Raw genomic sequence first — 22119 nt, 5'->3', positions numbered from 1 at the left:
AGGGACCCTTTGGGCCAACCCCAGCCCCAATCTGGAGTCAGTAGGCTACCCAAGCATCAAACCAGATCAGTTGCCCCACTCCACTCTGAGTCAACAGACAAGATGTACACCCTGATAACCTATCAGGTGATTGGTAATTTTTCTTCAATTGACATCACTGGTGATGTCTTTTGACTCAACATAAATTGGAGTTAAATGAGGCTGAGTGGCACAAAACTGTCAGTCTCATTCTTTCTTCCAGAGTCATCGTCAAATTCCAGTGGCAAGAAAAAATCAAGAGGCCTGGCAAGGGTTCAGGATGAAGCAGATGATCTTGGCTTCTTCAGTGTCTAATCAAGCTCTAAGCACTTCACAGGGCCCATTTCATGATTTTTAGAACAAATTGTTCTCTGTTGTCTATTCTTTGAGGGGAATCGTCATATGCCTGGGGTAGATACCCACCAATGGATTGGAGGCCTGTCAGTTACCCCCAACCTGGTTTAGTCCACCTGCAAATATTTTACTAGGCAGTGGACATTGCGTATGCTACAGCTTCTTGGTATCACAGGTGAGAGCAGGGTGCCAAGTGGACACATAAGGAGAACAGCTCTGAAAAGGGCTTGGTAAGCCCTCACAACAGGAGTACTAGTCTTCCTTGAACACCCCATAATAAAACCTTCATTGAACTAATGAATCAGAGGTGTGAACCAGGTGTGGACAAGGAAGACCTGGTCATCTTTTGCATATCAACCAGACAATGTAAGGCATTTGACTAGGTATGAAAAGTCTTATCCTCAGACTCCTTCTTCCCATATGTTCTGGCTAAAGGACCTCAGGAGCTTAGAAGGGTTCACGAGAATCCTAGCAGGATCCTTGCAACAGCTGGCTGCAATCTTCTTCAGGAGCCACAAAGTAGACTGAGGAAATGCTGATTCAAAACTATAAGAAGTCTAGAAGAAATCCATACCATGCTATGCCTAATGGGATAGGAAGGAGCTTCATGAGCACTCCCACAGAGGGGAGGGGAGGGGAGACGACCTTCCAAAACCAGCCCCTCTGAGTTACCTCTTTGCCTTATGGCTCTCTAACTTCAAAACTGATAGGAGTTTATCCCAAACATTTCAGGTCCCTAAGGGGCCTAAAACCCTGAGAGATGTAGCAAAGGAATTTATCAGTCAGTTAATATAACACTCCCTAATTTTGCTAATGAGATTGAGAGAAGGGAGCACAATTTAATAACAATCACAAAGATGGTGATAAAGAGCAGAAATGGTATTTAAACACAGAACCTCTGATTTCAGATTATGGGACAAGCTAGACCATGGATTTGAGGGGACCAGGGTGAGTGGCCTTTCCCATGGTCAGGGATACATAATAAATGTTTTGTGAGGGATTAGCTCTGTTAGGAGGCTACACCTTTGGATAAATTAGTCTAATAGCAGATTGCCTCTACTCTGTTGGAACTAGAAAGTGTCACTAGACATATGGTGCTGTTAAGTCTTAGCCTGAATGTTGACAGTCATTCCATCTCTTAGGATTCCTTGGGGAACTGAGGATCTTCACACCAAGGGGTACCTGGCCTTTGAATGAAAAAAATCACAACCTTCTGTTAAAGTTAGAAGGATAGAGGCAGTACAACTTTAGAAATCATCCAATCTAGGAGTTTGGAACTGGATTTTGTAAGCTCAGCACACACGTACACAGATAGGTATGCATTCATAATTCATGTAATTGATAGCCTTCTATACATTTTTTTGTATATCTAAAAACATTTTGAGAAGGAGAAGGGGTCCACCTAGAGGCGGCCAGAGCTCTGGGCCCGGAAAACCCACGTTCAAATCAAGATTTAACTGGATACTAATTGTTCAAACCTGGGCAAGTCACTCAGCCTCGTTTGCCTTAGTTTTCTTAATTAAAAAAATGGGGATAATAATAACAGGGTCCTAAGGATCATTTGTAAAGCACTTGGCACAGTGTTTGACAGTAGGCTAGTAATAAATGTTTATTTCCAACCCCTCCTCTCTATTGGTATTTCAAAAATGAGTCGGAAAGGTCCCCAGGCCGACCTCAGATCTTTCGCACGCTACTCCCAGAGTACCAAGCTCAGATGTGTTATGCACAAACCGCAGAGCCAGCCAAGGCCCTCAGCGCCTGGGAGTTTAGCTCCCTTTGAAATCAGGGCCAGGGTTGCGCAACCCAGGAGTTCTCCGGCCAGGCAGTCACAGCTTAAACGTGGGAGCAAAGCTAAACAGGAGCCGGAGGAGGGCGCCCTGGCCGTGGGGACCGTCTCATAAGACACCAACCATGGCCAAAAACGACTTTAGTAATGGCAAAAGAGACTTTTTGTTCCAACCCTAGGCTTTTGAAGTTACTGATGGCTTGCATGCTAAGCCTCTTTTAAGTAGATAGTCCAGAGGTGAAAACCAGAGAGGACAGACAACCTCTAACTGAGTACCAATCCTGCGAACGGACCTTGGGAGCAGCGGATGACCGGTAGCAGTGGGTAGCACAGTCTGTTTCACCCCGGTTTAGGGCTTCCCAGCAGCGCCCGCCCCCGGGGGCTGGCCTCAGACTCTCCGAGCTCCAGCAGAGGGGCGGGAAGAAGGCAGTTAGCAGGGGGGACAAGCTGCTGGAAGAAACCGCACGCCTCCAGCCCCGCGGGCCGGCGCTTAGACGAGGCGGCCGCGACGATCGGAAGAGAAAAGAGGAAAGGGGAGGAGGAGGAAGCTGCAGTTGACTGGGGAGGCGGATCCTCTTGGCTGCAGCTTCTGGTGTGCGTGTACAACGCTCGGCGATCCCCCGCCAGTAAGGTGCTAGCCAGGTGGCTCTGCCAGAGAGCGAGAGAGAGAGAGAGAGAGAGAGAGAGAGAGGAAATCCCCGTGGTCTCCAGAGAGCGCACTGCAAAGAGGAGAGCGCACGCCGAGAGAGCAGCTGGCGTTGCGTTATGGTGTCAGTGGCGCACGGAGTCCCTAGAGCTTAGTGCTGCTTGGCAGACCCGCGGCACAGGTTTGCTAGGATCCCAGCCAGCCCTAGACCAGCAGGAAGAGCTTTTTACCTTCCCGCCCAAGAACTCATCCCCAATCCCTCTACTCCAAGCTTTGCATCGAGCAAGAAAGACGGCCACGGAGGCGCCCAGGAGGGGAGACGCGCCGCCGGCTAGCGGCGTCCCTCCGGGAGAAAAAGCGCCGGAGAAGAGGCGGCGCCGCGGTGGAGGTGGTGGCGGCGGGGAGGGCGCAGCGCGAGATGGCAGCTGCCTAGCCCGGCGGGCGCGGAGCAGCCCCGAGTTGTGGCTAGCGAGACGGAGTGGCTGGGCGGTGGACATCGCTGCGGCCTCCGCAGAGCCCCTGGAAGAGATGAGCGCGGAGGACAGTGAGGGCATCACTTTCCCTGTGCCCCCATTCAGCCCCCCAGGATTCTGCACCTTCCAGGAGGTCGGCAGCAGCAGGAGAGGCGGAGTGGCAGCTGCTGCAGCTTCTGCAGCTGCTGCTCCGGGCGAGGGGAGCCAGCTCCCACCACCGCCGCCTCCCCCCGGTACCTTCTGGAATGTGGAGAGCAGTGGCACCTCAGTCACCTGCGGTGGAGGCATCTCGGCAACTGCGATCACGAGCGGGGCCCCGAGCGCCCCCCGAAGTCGGGGCAACTCGGCTGGCGCTGGTGGCAGCAGCCGCAGAACCACTGTGGCATATGTGATCAATGAAGCGAGCCAGGGGCAGTTGGTGGTGGCGGAGAGCGAGGCCCTGCAGTGCCTTCGGGAGGCGTGCGAGGCAGTGGGCGCTGCGCTGGAGACCTTGCATTTTGGCAAACTAGACTTTGGGGAAACCGCGGTGTTGGATCGCTTCTACAATGCAGGTAGGTGAGATGGGCCCCTTTCATGCTGATCTTCTTCCTCCTGTGGTGCTATTTCCCTTGCCTCCCTTCCCCCACTTTTTAAGAAAAGCCCGACCAACTCCTCGATTCTGGTCTTTATCCCTCCTTGGAGAGAGTGCCTTGTGGGGGTGTTAACGTCTTGAATGTGGCAGCTTCGGAGGGAGAAGTTTCACTTTTCTCTGTGAATATGAGGGGGGAGCACTCTTTCCCCCTCCTCTCTAGGCGCCTCTAGAGTTCCGAAGTTGGGATGAGCGTTTGCCCTATGCCAACCTTTCTTCGCCCTGGGGTTCATATTTAGTGTTTCTCCACTCCTGTCTCTTTTGAGGTTGATCTCACCATTTCAAAGGTAGTCTGTACTTTCAGTTGACGGTTCCTCCCTCCCCCCTTTTTCCTCATTAGCTTTTGGGTATCTTATTTTCTCTTTTAAGTTTTGAGCTCAGAAATGATCCAAGGTAGAATAAGTTTCTCAGACAGCCCCAACCTAGGTACATGCACTTAAAGACTAATTTTTCTGTCCATTCTCCTTTTATCTTAAGTTCTGATTATTATATTTCAGGCATCCCACTTACTTGCATTTACCAAGTTTGTTCTCTAGGGCAGTAATGACATTGTAACACACTCTAAACTTCCCTGTTGTCTCATTACATTGTTGAGGGAAAGAACTGAATGTTTTGCCAAATGGTGGGTTATGTATTCTGGAACATTTATCAGTTTATACATTGTTTAAACCACTGATGGTTGTCTTGAGAGCCTGCATGAGATAAAATTGAGCCATAGGTAATTAAAGCAATTGCTACCATAATTCCTTTCCAAAAATAATTTTATTGTACTGTTCTAACACCTGCTACAGTAGTTTGTAGGTCGAGAGTTGGGGAATTTGTTTACTAACTGGGGCAATTTGCCATCCCTTGACAGATAAACAGAAATATTCAGAATATTTTCAGGAATGTGTATATGAAATTAACCTCCTGTGGCCTTTTGAACAACATTACTATGTCAAGCATGTCAAGCCATATGTTTGCATTTCTATGACTGGGGGTTAAAATCTGCTGAAAGCAATTTCAGTGCAGTAAGCATCTAGCATGTGTGCTTACATAAAAGGCTTTAGAGTCTTGTCTTGTTTTCAGGCCTGTCTTTCCATTCAGCCTCTTCAAAACACCTGAAGGTGCTTATGTCAGTGCTGGAATTCAGCCATGACTGATGTCTCAATACTTCAAAAAGAAGGAAAAGAACTTCACATTAAGAAAGACAGTCTAAATAAAACTAGGTCTTTCTGGTTCTGGTATTTGGTAGAGTACTGGCCTGCATAACTGAACATTCATGTCATATTATTGCTTAGCTATCTAAGTTACATAAACCTCTTCTTTAAAAAAAAAAAGCCGGTTACCTAATTTGGAGCATACATTTTGGAAAATAGTAGTGGATTAACGAAATTACTGCAAAATAGTAAAAGACTTTTACATTATATTTAGTCTCATTGTGATATTAGGTGATTAAAACCTACTTTCTCAAAGTAAATCTTAACTCAAAAACTAATTGGAAACATGGCCTTAATAAGATTATTCTTACTACTTATATTCTATCAAATACTGATTGTTGCTAAGCACAAAGACAAATTATCACAGACCGTTTGTTTAATCCATAATGTGTTTGAAGTCTAGAATCTAATAGTATTTCTATGGGAAATTGCTCTCAGAATACCAACTTGGGATGCTAGGAATATGTTCTAAAAGATTAGGTTTTTAAAGCTCAAAGGGACCTTGATCTAGTTCAGTCTTTTCATTTGACAGAGGAGGAAATTGAGACTCAGGTTAAAATGATTTACCAAGATGACACAGATAATACTAAATGGTACATTTGAGATACTAAATACCCCATCTCTTCTAATTCCCAGTCTAGTGCTTTTTTGAAAATATCAGCTGTCTTTGAACTTGAAAGTTGAATCTGCAGATCTAAACAGGTCCAGCGAAGGTGGTGTGGTGGCTATGATTTAAACTGTAATCATTATTAATATAACCCTAATTATAACTTTGAAGCATTTGATGAAAGTACAAACTATATTATTCTCAGGGGAAGAGTGGCTATCTTTGAGGGAGTGCACTGGAAACTTAATGTTTTGTAAAATTGGAAAAAATTAATAGATTTCCTTTTACTGTCTAGTACAAGTACATTTTTTAAAATACAGAGACTGATTTTTTAAAAAGAATTGCTTTTTTCTGGGCAAATATTATTTAGCTATCAGTCTAATTTTTCAGTTATTTTAGGTCAATTCTATAAGTTTTTCCTAATCTTAAACTTGGGTTGTAATTTTAAGAGGTACATGTTTGTTTTTTGAAGCAAATATCATTTTACGTCATCTGTATTCTTTCCCAACATCTTCCCTGTCTACATTTAAAGTTCTTTCATCATTATTTCCTTTCTGGCTTTTATGTTGAAATTCCTGCTATATTATTGGTTTCATGGAAATTTTCTATATTTACATGTTTTAGAAAACATCATTAGAGATAAGAAATGCCATGGTAACAGATCTTTTATTCAGCAGAATTCAGAGAATAGAAAGAAATGTCATAATACTTTTTCCTTATAGATAACATTTAATTTACAAATAACTGTATCCCTAAATGATTCAACAGAGATTTAACCAGTGCCTACTGTATGCAGAGTAGATGAGGCCACCTTGCCTTCATGTCACTTATAAATGTTCATAATTTGTAAGTCAGAGTTTTTTGTAAATGTTGAATTCATTTGCCTACTGACAATAACCCATTTCTAAGCAAGACTGTTTAAACATAATGTCGTTAAAGTATAGAATCTAACAATGTTTCTAAGGGAAATTGTTCCCAGAGTTCTAACTTGGGATTCCAGGAACATATTATCCCTTGTCCCACTCCTTTACCAGAAGTAGCCCTAGGCTTCAGGTAGTAGTTGCCTTGAACTAGGTAGAGGAACTCAGTTGAGTGGTAGTTCATATGGAATGGGAGCTAGGATGGGAAGTGAGTAATGGTAGGAAAGTTGGAGTAGTGGCAGCAAACTTACATGTGTCATTTTTTTCCCTTACTGCCTCCTTTCATGATACTCTTGAAGAACCTTCTCTGGCACTCTCTTTCCATTCTTTTCTGCAGAGTCTCAAGAATTCACCCAATTGCTTTCATTGATATTGTTGATAATATTTGTAAAGTGTATTGAAAACCTTAAATGCTACATAAATGCTTTATTGTTGTTCAGTTGTTTCAGTCATGTCCAACTCTTCATGACCTCATCAGGATTTTTCTTAGCAAAGATACTGGAATGGTTTACTATTTCCTTTTCCAGTTCATTTTACAGATGAAGAAACTGATGCAAACATGGTTAATTTGATTTGCCCAGAGTCACACAGCCAATAAGTAGTTGAGGTTGGGTCTTCCTTATTCTAGACTCAGCTCTACTTAAGGAGTAGAATGGACTGTGGCTGGGAAGGTGGTATGAAGTAAGAAAAATTTAGAAGAGTCTCCGACTGTAATGTGAGTTCTGCTGTCTTTGGGGGGAAAGGAAGGGGAGTTCCCAGAAAATTCAGGGATATAAAGAAACAAATTTTATTTTGTATTTTAAAGCATATAATTATATACACATTGTTCCAGTAGCTTTTTGTCTCCAAGTCCTTAATGACTCTTTTCCTTAAACTACTAGGAAAAAAACTTCCTGGACAACCTGGGTTCAATTACAAATATTGCAAATACTACCTCTGTGACCTCGGACAAGTCACATAACTTCTCTCAGCCTTAGTTTTCTCATCTGAAAATGAGAAGCCAAGACTAGATGGCCTTTAAGTTCTCACCCAACCCTAAGCATAGAATGAATGCTATGATACTTTAGTAATCTACTAGTTCATGTATAGGGAATATACTACCTATATTGGGCAAAGGTACATTTATTATAAAGGAACAATGAATATTTCAACCTAAAGAAGAGGAGAGTTGGGATCTGCCTTCAAGTGTCTGAAGGTCTTTCTTGTGTAAGAGGGATTAAATTTGTTCAACAGTACTAGGAATAGTAGCTAACAGATACCTGGAGCTCAGTGAGAAGAAAACCTTAATTTGTTTTGACTGTGATAAAAGAAAAAAGAAATACGTCTCTATTGTGGTAGAAGTTGTCATTATAATTACTGTTCATTTAAAGTATTTTAATATTGTCACTGGTGTTTTGGAGGGGCTCCTTGGGGATTAGGACAGGACTAACTTGAGAGGTAGTGAGTTTCCCATCACTCTAGGTCTCTCCAGATAGAAGCTGAATGACCACTTTTGAGGGATAATTAAGTTTCTTGTCAGATACAGTTGAACTAGAAGATAATTTTGAAGTTCTTTCCAAACTGAAGTTTCTGTGCTCTGGAAATATCAGTGAATTTTAAACTTCTATCAAGGGTAAAGGGAGAGAAAAAAATCATAAGACATAAATATATAAGGCAGAATTCTTTTTGTGATACTAACACATTAGTCTTCCTCCTCAATCACATAGAATTACTAGTTACTTCCCTTTGCTGGAGATGCCGAGTTGTAAAACTAATTATCGTGTGTGCTGGATTATTATAGAAAAGGGGAAGGGGAAGTGGAAGTGCAGAAACTGGTTTACAAGGTCATGTTTAACTATGCTAGGTACCTTTTTTAAATGGGAAAAGATGAACATTTGCAGCTGATAAAATTTGTTCTTAACAACAATAACAACTGAAGACTCATGAAAGCAATTTCCTTGAAAGACAGAAGTGAGTGAGCATGAATGCCAAGAGAATTTTAAACATATTAAAGTCATAACATGGTTGAATTAAGCACTCTTTAAAAATCGGACATGCTTTAAACTTTGCACAGGTAGCAAACCCTTATATTAAAAAGTAAATTTTTTCTTCCATGGTAATTAGTCAGGTTGTACAAAATATTATGTGGACATACAGATTGCTCAGTGGTTTGAGAGCCAGGGAGATAAGGGAGGTGCTAGGTTCAAATCTAGCCTCAGACACTTCTTAGCTGGGTTGCCCTGTTTGACTAGCTCTTACTTACTACTAGCTATGGAACCAACTCATAGTATTCATTCTAAGATGGAAGGTAAAGGTTTAAAAAAAAAGAAAAGAAAGAAAGAAATATTACCACTGTGATTTATGCAGAGAGGAAAGTATATTCCTTGCTACAAGTGTTTTTAAAAAGGTCTATGATCCCTAGTTTGGTGTTTCCCAATCTTTCTGAGTCTGTGTCACACTTATGACCACTCTAGGACCCAAAAGGGGAGGTAAGAGTAGATAGAGGATGTCCAGGTACCTGTGAATCCCAGTCTCTAACTGCATTATTCCCATGTCTGCATACCAGCTCTGTCCCCTTTCCTCTATACTTTGGCCCATTCCACTGATATCAAGATCCTGCTCTTACTAGGAATGGAAGTCACATTCTTCTAGTCTGTGTTACTGGGTCTGTTAAAGTACCAGAATATTGTAAGCTAGATCTTTGGACAGCCACTGCCAAAGGGAATCAGGACCCAAAGGCCAAGTGACTGACTCATCAGCTTGCACACATTGGGAAGTGAATAATTGGCAGCTGGGTCAGTAGCAGGTGTGAGATGTTAATTAGGCACATGCAATGTTAGTCTATCTAGCTCTTCCAATGGGGAGAGCTAAAGCCTGCCAGGAGCTGGAACTTGATGAGAGTTGGAGGTCTGAAACTGGAAAAGGCAGTCAATTCTGAGCAGCAGGGGGAAACCCCACCAGTGATAGGTTGGCTGGCTTTGTAGCCATTTATCGCTCTAATGACTAGGTCTAACTAGTGGTTAAGGAGCGGAACTTGACCAGAAGCAGGGGTTCTTAAGCTGGGTTCTCATGGTCCCAGGTCTGTGGTCTATGGAAAGCCATCAGTACTCTGTGAACATGTCAGATGGGTCCATGACACACACAAAAATTTAAGAACTCTTGACTTAAAAGTAGAACCAGTTTTATCTGTTACTAAGCTCCTGGACTTAACAAAGATTCATGTAGGAGCAACAATTATTATTGTTGAGTCATTTGTGTCCAATTTTGTATGACCCCATGGTTTGTCCATGGCGTTTTTCTTGGCAAAGATGCTGGAGTGGTTTGCCATTTCCTTCTCCAAGAGGCAAGAATAGAATTCATTATTTTCCTTCCTATATTCAAAGCCAAATTGGCCTACTTTTTATTTTGTGGACTGGTCATTCTATCTCCCATTTCTGTGTGGCTTCATAGGCTATTGCCCAGGCTTGGAAAGCTCTCCTTCAATCACCCAGTAAACATTTATCAAGCATTTACCATGTGCCAGGCACTATGCTAAGTGCTCTGTACCTCCATTCCTTAGAAACCATACTTTACTTCAAGGATCAACTTGAATACTATCTCCTACTTAGGTTCTTCTACTATTCCTCTTCATTCTTTATGTTGTCTCCCTCCTAAAATACACAGTTACCACTTTGGGAGTATTTTCCAGAGAGTTTCATTAATCCAGCTTATTTCCCCATACCCTCATGTTTGATGTACCCAAGAAATCTCAAACCCAGAGTCTTGGTTCCTTCCTTTGTGGAGGCTGCCTATGCTTGAATTTTGACTATCCCAGTTCCATTTGGCTTTCAGCTCCTATGAAGAACTGGATTCCTTTTTTGAGTCTCTCTATTAGAAACATAAACCTGATTTTTATGTTAGCTGGAAGCCTATTGTTCCTAATTCTATGGTGTTGCTTCCTTTTTGTCTTCAGGAAACCTCATAAATGGATCTTGTGACAATGTTTGATTTTTAGTTAAACATATCATCTGACCCATTTTTTGGTGATTTGGATTGTGAGGGACATTTTTGTCCTAGATCCGTGATGGTAAACCTATGACATGCATGTCAGCACTGACACACATAGCCATTTTCTATGACATGTGCTCACATGCAGTCTCAGTGTGCCTCAGGGGCCAAGAGCCACTGGGGAGTCACACACTTGCAGCTGTGGCCATGGCCATGCCCCAGCCCAGGCTGGGGAGAGGGCTACTCCACCTGCTGGTTGCAGGGAGGGAGGCCAGTGGGGGGCAGCTCACTAGGCAACTGGGGCATGTGGGGCTGAGGGTGGGGAGAAGGAGCACTACCCAACCAGAGGAGCACATGGGTGGGCAGGCAGCCTGGCAGGTGGCAATCCCTGCTTTCACAGTGCCCCCTGCCCTGCCAGCTGGGGATGGGCAGGCCAGGGCTAGAGCAGCAGAAGACTGGGCAGGGCTCCAGCCCACCTGCAATGGACAAGTAGCTGGAACTGATTACTAGACACTTTTAGCACCCTGAAAAACATAGCAATGGCTTTACTCAAAATTTTCCCCTCTACGTACCTTTGTGAGACCTTATTCTCAGCATTAAATAATATCAAAACCAACAAAAGAAACAGATTGACAGATGAAGTTAGTAGTTCTTGCTTGGGCTTGAATTGTACAAAATATCAACCTTCAATTGAAGATTTAGCCAATGAAATTCAGCAACAAAAAAGTCCCTAATAGGCAAGTTAGTTAAAGAATTCAACCTCCCCTTCACTTATCTTAGTTCACGGCACCCCACACATGTTAAATAATATCAAGACCAACAAAAGAAACCAACTGACAGATGAACAAAAAAGTCACTAAGCAGGTACGTTAAATAGTTTTTGGTTTATTTAATATAGTTATATATTACAATTATACAGTTTTGTCATTTAAACTATAAATTTCATGAAATTATAGGGTTTTTTTTTCTCAAAGTGACACACTGCCTGAGTTATGCTCGTTTTTTGGGCACATTTTGACACACCAAGCTCAAAAGGTTGCCCATCACTGTCCTAGATCTATAATTTTATTTGCAGTGAGAAAAGCCCTTCTACCAGTACCAATTGGTGACTATTCTGCAATTTATTGTTTTAGAAGGGTGCCTGGAATACCAAGAGGTTTTGTGACTTGTCCAGGTTCATACAGTCAGTATGTGATAGAACCCAGGTCTTCCTTACTATAAGATAAGATTGATATCCACTAAGTTGACATGTTACCTTTCTTTTTCTTCCTCTTCTTTAAAACTGCCCATGTTTTTAATGGCAGCAAATTCTGATCTCTATGGAGTATTTACTTTGTGACAGATCAGTCCAGGTCACATTTTAGAGCCAAGGCTCAAAGTCTCAAGTAGACAGTAACATTCAAGCAATGCAATTTTTAAACCTTGCCTTTGGCAGCACAGATGCCTTATCTTGGCTGAAAAGCATTCTGTTTCTGGAAGCTTGGTAGCAATATCTTTATATGCAAAAAAACATTAGTAGTAATGAGGCTCAACTCATGACTTCTAATTCTGAGCAGACTAAAATTTCCTTTGAAATTTTAAATAAAAAAATCAGAAGCCTATCTTTGTCATTTTTACAACACTAATTAGGAAACAGAGTCTAGACAAAATAAACCCACATTTATTGTTTACATTCTAGAACCTGAACAAAATTATATTAAAAGAATAAAACTCCTGCCTTCTTTTATCTTAAACTCAGTTACAGTCCTACCAAATATAATTCTTCTCCCCACCAAAGAATTCATAATAAAATATAATCGGGGTTATTAGGAGGTGTGTTGGTTTAACAGGAAACCAAAAAATCTACACACAATTCATTTCAAGTTTAGTCTGCATTGTTAACATTTTCTAATTATTTTCTTACACCAAGTGTAGCAAGGGAGAGAATGATTGACAGGTCTTGAGACAGAATCTTGCCTGAGCTGGTTGAATGAGAGTTCCAAGGAACAGTTTTGCCAACTGATACACTAGAGATGAAGGTGAAGCCTGTAAGGTGAAGATCTGATCTCTCCTGAACTCTCCTGGACAGCTAGAAAGCAACCTCTTTAAATTCCACCATACAAGGGTGAGAGAACATATCCATACACTCTGGTGAACTGGTGCAACTTGGAGAAACCCTCTTTTCCCTGGGACAATTGAGGACTCAGCTAGATCCCGGTACCTGACTCACCAAGTACTCCCTGTGTGTGAGAAATCTGGTTCCTTATTGGACTACTCTTAGGAAACTTAGGTATTTAGATTAGAGTATTTACGTAGTGGGTTTAATTACTGGGTTAATTGTCAGATGCCTTTCCCCCTCATTCCCAAAACCTTTCCCTTACCTGTTAATAAATTCAATTTTTATCTATGTGTGCATTCTCCCTCTATGTAATCTTCCTTCCCCTCGCCCCTTTCCTAAAAACCATTCTAACACAAGACAATCAACAAAACAATAAATCAAGTAATGTTTGCTGATATCTGAAGTGTAAATATACTGGAAGTTTAACAATAAGCTTTCGTTAAGAGCTAGTTGGAACTGGCTTCAATCATACCCATTGGAAAGACAGTTTCATAGTAAGAATGATTTTTTTTTTAATTGATGGTGCTTTTAAAAAGTAAGACATGATTCTTACCACTGAGTGCAACAGACGTGAGAATGCTTTTTAAAAAGTCAAGTGCAACATGAAAGTTATGACATCCTTTGTTCCAATTTAGTTTGACATATGAAATAATTCATATGTTTAAAGTTCTAGGGAAATATTATTTTCTGTTATCCACACAGACCTTTATTAAGGTGTATGATTCTGCATCAGATGCCATTACATTGAGCTTTCAGGAGGTCTTCAAATCCTATCTTGTACTAGAATTTTATGCTATTGAATATTATTTGAAATGAGTTGGGTAATGACCTAACACCTGGAATCCTTTTCTATGCCATTATTTTTCTTGTAATGAAATTTAACCAGCCTTCCTTTTCTGTAGATGGATAGTCCAATAGCTTAGTTGGCATGATGTAACGGAAAGATCACCAGAGTTGGTAAAAGACCTGCCTTTGAATCTCTGCTTTGTCATTTCCTACCTGTATGACCTTAAGTAAATGTATTAATCTATCTGAGCTTTAGTTTCCTCATCTGTAAAATGAAGGATTTGGGCCAGATGACTTCTGTAGGCTCTAAAATCGATGTAAAATCTGTATGCTTCAAAATCTAATGAACCTAATGCTTTCCTCCTTTCTTCCTGTTACAAATCCCCAATGTTAGAAGTGGTTATTTCAGTCTTTCATCTCTTCTTGATTTTGCAAAGTATGTTAATATTTTTCTGACTCTTCCTTAGTATTCTTCAAATAACACATTTAATCATGAAGCTCCATTGCTTCATATATTGGTGATATCTAGAAAGTATAGGAACTTTGGACAGTCAACATCCTGAATTATCTACCAGATCCTTGAAGGAATAGACCATTGAAGAAATAATTTGACCTAAAACTGAGAAAAGTAAGAGCCTGGAGCCATAATTTTACAAAAATTTGTACTATAGTGAAAGTTTTTGAGTCCATATAAATATGCTGTATATCTGTATGAATGTTAATCATTTTCTTTTCAATATTTTAGATTAAATAGAACTAGCATGGGGTCTTCCAAAGTTGTGTAAGAGTTTTTGCATGGAGAACTAGAATTAGGTAGAGGATAGAACCATGTTGTTGAAACTATGGCATGCATGCCAGAGGGGACTGCTCCCCTCCCCTTCTCCACATGCTCTTGAGGACATTTTTCTCATCATCTGCCCCTCTGCGTAGCAGCCCAATGGGAGCGCTTCCTTCCTCCCCTGTCTAGGGTAAGGTGGAGGTTGGGGGGGGGGCTCACATGCAGTGTGAGGGTACAGTTTGGGCACTCAGTCTCTAAAAGGTTCATTTTCACTGTAATAAACTGTTACTGGGCTTAGTGCCAGAAAGACCTGGGTTCTAATGTTGCCTCCTTGTGGGCATAGGCAAGTGATTTTTCTCTTTTCTAAGTCTCTTTCCTTGATTTTAAAATGAGTATGATTTCTGGAATAGTTACTAAATATGGTTGTTTTGAAGATCAGTGAGATGATGAATGTAAAGTGTTTTGTAAACTTTATAGTACCATGCCAGTGTGGATTGTTATTATTGTTAAATGAATTTATTTCAAGAAAAAATAAAGAGCTTCATTAATTTGGGAGTACTATAACCTTAAGACAATGGAATTTTATGTTTTCAATCCCAATTTCTAGTTAATTTCTGGAATCAGTAGTCTAATGTTTACTATCTGGGAGAAGTTGAGAAGGGTAGGAGTCTGAGTACAATGAAATGGACAACTTTGTTGTTTTTTTTTAATTAAAGTTTATTTAATTAATTAATTGATTTCAAATATTTTTCCATGGTTACATGATTCATGTTCTTTCCTTTTCCTCCTCCCACTCCCCTCCCATAGCCGACATACAATTCCACTAGGTTTTACATGTGTCATTGATCCAGATCTATTTCCATATTAAGAATATTTGCAATAGAGTGATTATTTTAAAAACTTTGTTTTAAAAGAGCTTACATTTATTATTTTAGCTGTGCAATAAAATCATTTTGTATCTGCAGTTAAATGTATTTTTTTCAGTGCCCATAATAAATATTTGTTTGAGAAGGTTGGGGCTCAGTTTCTTTGGCAAGACCCCATAGGACTTAGAGAACTGTGTTTTAGCTTGCACGTGAGTTATGACATGTCTATTTGACTTGAATTTCTTGCCAAGCAACTCAGTGCTGCCAGTGTCTTGTGCACCTAAATTGCATTTGATTATTGGTAAACCCAAAACAGAAATGGGCAGGAAAGGCTTGCCAACGATCTTAATCTTGTTCCAGAAGCTTCCATTTCTTAAGAAACAGTATTGTAGAAAATTCATTGTCATTAAATGAAACTCAGGGATTGAATCTACTAGATTTTATAGATCGATTTATATAAGTCTTGCCTGTTTACATTGTTTCCCAAATCCAAAAATTAGGATCATTTGGAATTATGAGATCTTTGCACAATTCATGTTAGAGCTTTCAGTATAATTAAGACTTTCAGTCTCTGAAGAACATTTAATCTAGGCAAACTAGTAGGTAGGTATTACAGTCTACCCAGCATATACTCAAATTAGGATGCTTATCAATTATACATGTTTGTTTTGGTTACTTGATTGTATAATGGGTTAGGAATGAACCAAAAAGGTAACAGTAAATGTCTGATTTTTCCAAAAGTTCTGAAGAGTTCAGAAGCAAAATTAGAAGAATTATTTCTTTGGAACTAATATCACTGTTCTATAGTTATGTATGGTTAATACATGGTGAAAAAGTCAGACTTATTAACATTTTCTATGAAAAAAATATTATACAGTGACAATATTAGGGCTTATGAAAATTTAGAAATGCCATGCAATTTATAGTTCTTTGATTCATAATCCTTTGTTTACTGTGACAGATAATATCTTATGCTGCAGAATTTGTGTATGCCTAACTATAACTTATCACACTTATAAAGAATGCAGCTTCACAGATACCTATTTTCTGCTAGGGTCTTTTACCAGCTTAGTTATGAAATCTTTGATGACGTTGAACCCTGACAATAACAGTACTCATTACCCACCTTGGTCAGATCTCCCATGCGTGGCATCTTGAGATGGGAATTAATAATATAAGGATATACTGATTTTATTTGTCATTCTCCTCCCTTGGTAGTTGAATATCTTTTGTAAGCCCCCACACATTGTCATATAAGTTAGAGACTTTCATTTCCTTCCTTACGGGGTTCCTGAGTCTTGTGGGGTTCTAAGAATCTCTCTTCCCTTATCCCTGAAGTCTGGATCTGTTCTTGAATTTCATAGTTCCTTTGAGTTTCTTGAAAGGGGAGTAGCAGGGTAAAGACCATCAGTTGTCCAGTGAGAAAGTTCCCCTTCAAGTGTCTGAGTACATTGACCAATTTGGTGTGGTAAAGTCATCACAATCTCATGTTAGTTATGAGTCACGATCATTACCATGAAAAAAAAAAAGTGCTAAATGTCTACCAGCATGAGTAAATGAGATATACAACTATGGAGGCTTGTCCTATGTTAACGATTATCTTGTATAGTAAAATTTACAGGAAATTTACAAATATGGAGGCATAGTTATAGCCATGATTATCTGTTAGTGGAAAGAAAAATGTGTTTCATATCTCAACAGCCACCTTCAGTTGATACTCCCCAATGGGAATGAGATGATGACCACTGGCTCCCGATAGGTGCTTTCCCTCCCTCCCCATCTGTCTCTTATTCCTATTTGGCTCCAGTGTCACTGCTTCAAGCCTTTTCACCTCTCATATCTCTCAAGAGATTTCACCCACCCAGCATCTATGCTTTCTGGCTCATTCGGTCTCTACATCCAGATGCCAGGTATCCAAGGACTTGTCGGCACGGTGAAGCTGTCCTGGAAGTGGACATTAGTGGCCTGGAAGAGCTTTCCAAGTTTTCAATTATAGGTATATAATGTAAAACAATCACCCAAAGGCTTATATTTGGTTTTGCATACATTAATGGGCAGATAGGTGGCACAGTGGCTAGATTGAGATTGCCAAACAAGGAGTCCGGAAGACCTGAGTTCAAATTTGACCTCAGACACTCACTAACTATGTGACCCTGAGCAAGTCACTTCATCCTGTTTGCCTCAGTTTCCTCATCTGTAAAAATAAGCTGGAGAAGGAAGTGGCAAATCACTCTAGTGGGTAACCAAAAAAGAAAAACCCAACCCCAAATGGGATCAGAAAGAGTCAGACATGACTAAAAATGATGAACAATAACAATTACATATATAGTATAATCTAAAACAAATAATTCCCTCAAAGGCTTATATTTGGTTTTGTAATGTGTATTAGATTGCTCCCCAATATTATTTTAATAATTATTTTTGCTCATCACAATAATAAATTTAATGTGTTGTCCTTAAATGAATACTACTGGAATACTATATATATATATATATATATATATATATATACATATACATATATATACTTATATATCTTTTTAAAAGGACTCTGCAGTATATAGTATTTCAGTTCTTACAAACTGCTTTTTTTCCCAGCAGCCCTTTGAAACAGGCAGTGAGAATATTTTATATCCATTTTACAGGAGAAGATGCCTTAAGAGAGGTTGTAGAAAATACAAATTAGAGCTGGGACTAGCACCCAATTTTCTGGCTCTTAAGTGTTCTTTCTGTTTTTACTACATTGCTTTACTAAAGAGGAAGCAAACAGGAATATGGAGCCACAGGCACTGGGAAACAGGCAGCCTGAGGATTAGAAAATCAGCCTTGGATGATGCCAAAATTAGAAAATCTTAATAAAAGTATTTGAGAATTGGCTATATGTTTTATTTTGAAGCTCTTGTACTTTTGGAGGAGTTTGTTTTTTCTTTGGCTTACATTCTAAAGAACAGTAAATTTTTTTCTTTTATTTTTTTTCTGATTTTTTTGAAAATTTTATTTAATAAGTCCACCGTAAATTCTTTAATGACTTTTTCTCACAAGTTCTCTTTCATTTGATTTATTATGGGTTCTATTACTTTAATGGTAATAAAGGAACTGACTACCTGTCTTCATAAAGACTTTATCCTTCCAGATTGGTTTGATCTGTTGATTCTGTTCCATTGTTAATTCCACTTATTATGACAAGACTTTATATAGAAATTTTATGAACTGATTTCCTGCTCTTCCCCACACCTGAAGAATCAGGAGCATAGCAGCCCTGGAAACAAATTAGTTGTCCACCAGATAGTTTGTTTTTTTTTTTTTAAATCAGGTTGTGTTAGAGGCAGATTTGTTTCATGGAAAAAGCATGGGCCTGGGATTCAGGGTACATGGATTGTAGTCTTAATTCTTATCTTAGCTGTGCCCATAGGAAAGTCATTTCACCTTACTAGGCCCCAACTTCCTCTTCTAATGTGCCTATCTGGTTCTAATATTTTGTCTTTCTAAATCCTAAAGCAAAATAATGCTTTGCCACACTTTCATATTTCCATCTTTATTGTTCGAGATATTATATTATTTATATGATATATTTATAATAATATAATTAGTTATAATTATAATATATTATTAATAGTAATAGTATGTGGGCAATGGGTGGTACATCTAATAGAGGGCCAGGCCAGGAAAACCAGAGTTCAAATTCAGTCTCACATACCTAACTAGCAGTGTGACCCTGGGTAAGTCACTTAACTCTGTCGCAGTTTCCTCATCTGTACGAGGAACTGCAGTAGGAAATGGCAAACCATTCTAGTATCTGCCAACAAAATCCCAAATGGGGTCATGAAGAGTTGAACTTAACTGAAAAGAATGAACAACAATAAAGTATTTATGTAGCATTTAAGGTTTTCACTTTACTAATATTATCAATTTTATCCTCATAATGACCCTGGAAAGTTGTTGCTATTATTATCCCCATTTAACAGAAACTGAGGCAAGGGGAAGTTAAAATGACTTGCCCATAGGCTATTAAGTGTCTGAAGGCAAGATCTGAATTATTATTCATGGTTATCCTCTGAAATAAGGAATAAAGACTAGAGTTCCCTTAAAGCACTTTGCAAATCTCAAAGCACTATACAGACATGAGATATGATTATTAATATCACTTATTATTGTTATCCATTCACTGAAATAAATATTATTATCACTTGGCATTGTTATTCATTCTCTGAAACAAATATTATTATCACTTGTTACTCATTCTCTGAGAATAGAATATTTTTATGGGGATGATTTTATTTGGGAAACAGTATTTTCTATTTCTTCTTAGGGGAAAAAAAAACCCTTCACTTCTATCTTAAACTAGTACTTAGTACTGATTCTGAAGGCAGAAGAGTGGTAAGGGCTAGGCAATGGGGGTTTAGTGACTTGTCCAGGATCACACAGCTGGGAAGTGTCCACTTAGCTGCTCCTTTCTGTTTCCTCTTAAAGACCTTTTACTTGGTGTTAGAAGAAAGAGGTTTAGAACTGAGAAATATTAACCAAGAATTCAGTTTAGGACCAGTGTGTATGTTATTGAAACCTCATCTTCTTGTTTCATCCTAGAGAAAAAACAAATTGATAAGATATGGAAAGATAGTGGCACTGTCATTCGTGGAATCCCCAGGTGCCAATCTGTGGTTTGTTTGTCTTCAGCTGTTCTAAAAATTACAAACTCAATTCTTTTACTCATATTGGCCTCAAACTTCTACTGACTTCATAGCGAGTGTATGATAATTGCTTTTGCAGCAAGGTAGTTAATTTCCACATTTAGCCCAGGAGAAAAGTATAATTAACCCTTGAGTCATATGCTGCACCTAATATGTTGTCATCCGGGAAGTTCCTTCCCAACTTTAACAGATTGTATATTTATAATGTAAACATGAGATTAATGTGCATTATCATTGAATCCAAGTCTTGATAGAAATGTTTCATTCTTCTTGTTTAACAAACAACGACTAAATACCTCTTGTGTACAGAGCACAACTAGGCGTTGAGGGAAGTGATGCAAAATTTTGATAATTTTATATATAATAAATATTATTATTATTTTAATTATTATTATATTAATAATAATAATAATAATAATAATAAACCTTTCATGGAACTTCTGGTCCATTTTTGTGTCTCCTTAGAAGATCTGTAGTTTCACTTTAAATTGTGTTTCAAGATCATTTCCTGTCAGTAATATATTCAAGCATTGAGTCTCCAGTGGCCTCGGGATAGTTAATCTTTTGATTAGTGAGTTGGCTCTAGCTGTAGATGGCATGGAAGGGGTACCCAACATTGAGTCTCCAGTGGCCTCGGGATAGTTAATCTTTTGATTAGTGAGTTGGCTCTAGCTGTAGATGTCATGGAAGGGGTACCCAACACACTAGATGCAAAACAGGATCTAAAAGGACTCAACAGGCTAAAGCATTAAAATATAGTCTTGAACTTGGGTACAAAAGTTAGCTTCACAAATATAAGATGAAAGTCATGGAGAGAGTGCAGTTTTCTGGAAGAGGTCTAGGCGCATTAGAAGACTCCAAGTTCAGTATGAGTCAGTGATGGGCAGGACGTGCCCCAAAATGCTAATGTTGTTTTGGGAAAGAAAGAACTTTATGCATTAGGAGGGAATGGGGGAGGTAGGAGTTCCAATTTATTCTGCCCTCTTTAGACATGACCCAGAGTCTGTTCTTTGTTTCTGAGTGTCATGGTTCTAGAATGACATTGATATGCTATAGAATGTCCAGAGGGCAACCTGGATGGTGAAGTTCTCCAAATCCATGTCATATAAAGGATTGGTTGAAGGAACTAGAGATATTTAGCCTGATGAAGAGAAGGCTGCAGTAGTTATCTTCAACTATTTATTTGAAGGTCTGTCAAGGGGAAGAGGGATCAAACTTGTTCTATATGGCTCCAGAGGGCAGAACCAGGAGAAGTCAGTTAATAAGCATTTATTAACAGCCAACTGTGCTAAGTACTGGGGATGGTATAAAGAAAGGCAAAGGACAGTTCTTGCCCTGGAGAAACTCAAATCTAAAGGAGTAATAGGTAGAAATTTCAATGAAGCCTATTTAACCTTGATGTCAGGAAAAAAACTTCCTAATAGCTATACCAAAATGGAATGAATGGACTGCTTGGACAAGTGGTAGGTCTTCCTTTGTTACAGGTCTTTAAGCAGAGGCTTGTCAGTTTTGTTATTGTAGGAATTCCTTTTATGTGTGAGGTCCAACTGGATGGATACTGAAATTCCTTCCCAAACCCTCAAGTTCTGTGATTCTGTTGTTATTTAAATCAATTTCATATCTTATCACTAAAGTTTTGTAATAATTGAAATTCATAACGATGACTGAGAAGCAAGGAGATCCCTAGACATCAAAGGACTTGGGCTCATCTGGAAAATTTTTCAGGTTAAAAAGTGCAGAATAGAGGGGATTTAAATATGTCTAGAATTGATGGCTGGGGTGGACGGAAAGGGGAATCACCTAGATTACTTCTTGCCATCTTTTACAGCAACCAATCAATTAAATATTTAGCACATGTTAAGTGTTTGTTAAGCATCTACTACATGACAGGGACAGCACAATCTTTATTTTTAGTGATTCTATAAATCATATAGTGGAATACTCAATGCTTTTTTTCTGATAAATTTCCACATTTACTATGAAAATACTCTGGGTATAGTCATGTACTCTATAGTGAAGCCAAGCTTGCCTTTTTTCTGTCCCTTACCTATGATGATCCCATACCTGACTCTGGGACATTTCACAACCTGCCCCATGCATAAAATGCTCTCTCTCTTGTCTCTTCCATGTCCCAGCATCTCTTATCTTTTTTAAAAATTCATTTCAGGTGCCATCTTCTGTTTGCTTGCTTTCCTGATTTCTTAGCTTGTAGTGCCCTTTGTGATCCTCCACAAAGGCATGCTTGCCACCGGAATGATTTGTGACCTCTCCACCCCTTCTCCTTCTATGGGTATCTTGTCCTCGTC

General features: G+C 39.5%; 1 protein-coding gene across 4 annotated transcripts in view; it reads left to right on the top strand.

Moving 5' to 3' along the window:
• Positions 1-2205: 2205 nt before the first annotated feature.
• MAP3K5 (mitogen-activated protein kinase kinase kinase 5) overlaps positions 2206-22119 on the top strand; it is a 314935-nt gene continuing 295021 nt past the window's right edge. The window contains exon 1 of one of the 4 annotated variants that reach the window (XM_056818868.1): positions 2206-3828. In XM_056818868.1, the coding sequence (XP_056674846.1) occupies positions 3333-3828 (496 nt within the window). In that variant the 5' untranslated portion in view covers positions 2206-3332. The remainder of the gene's footprint in view (positions 3829-22119) is intronic. The other 3 variants (XM_056818867.1, XM_007484616.3, XM_001380729.5) reach the window with 3 other exon arrangements.

This window comes from Monodelphis domestica, chromosome 2 (genome assembly GCF_027887165.1).
Source record: "Monodelphis domestica isolate mMonDom1 chromosome 2, mMonDom1.pri, whole genome shotgun sequence".
Classification (NCBI taxonomy): domain Eukaryota; kingdom Metazoa; phylum Chordata; class Mammalia; order Didelphimorphia; family Didelphidae; genus Monodelphis; species Monodelphis domestica.
Note: the sequence above shows the minus strand (reverse complement) of the source record. Positions and strands in the feature narration are given on the sequence as shown.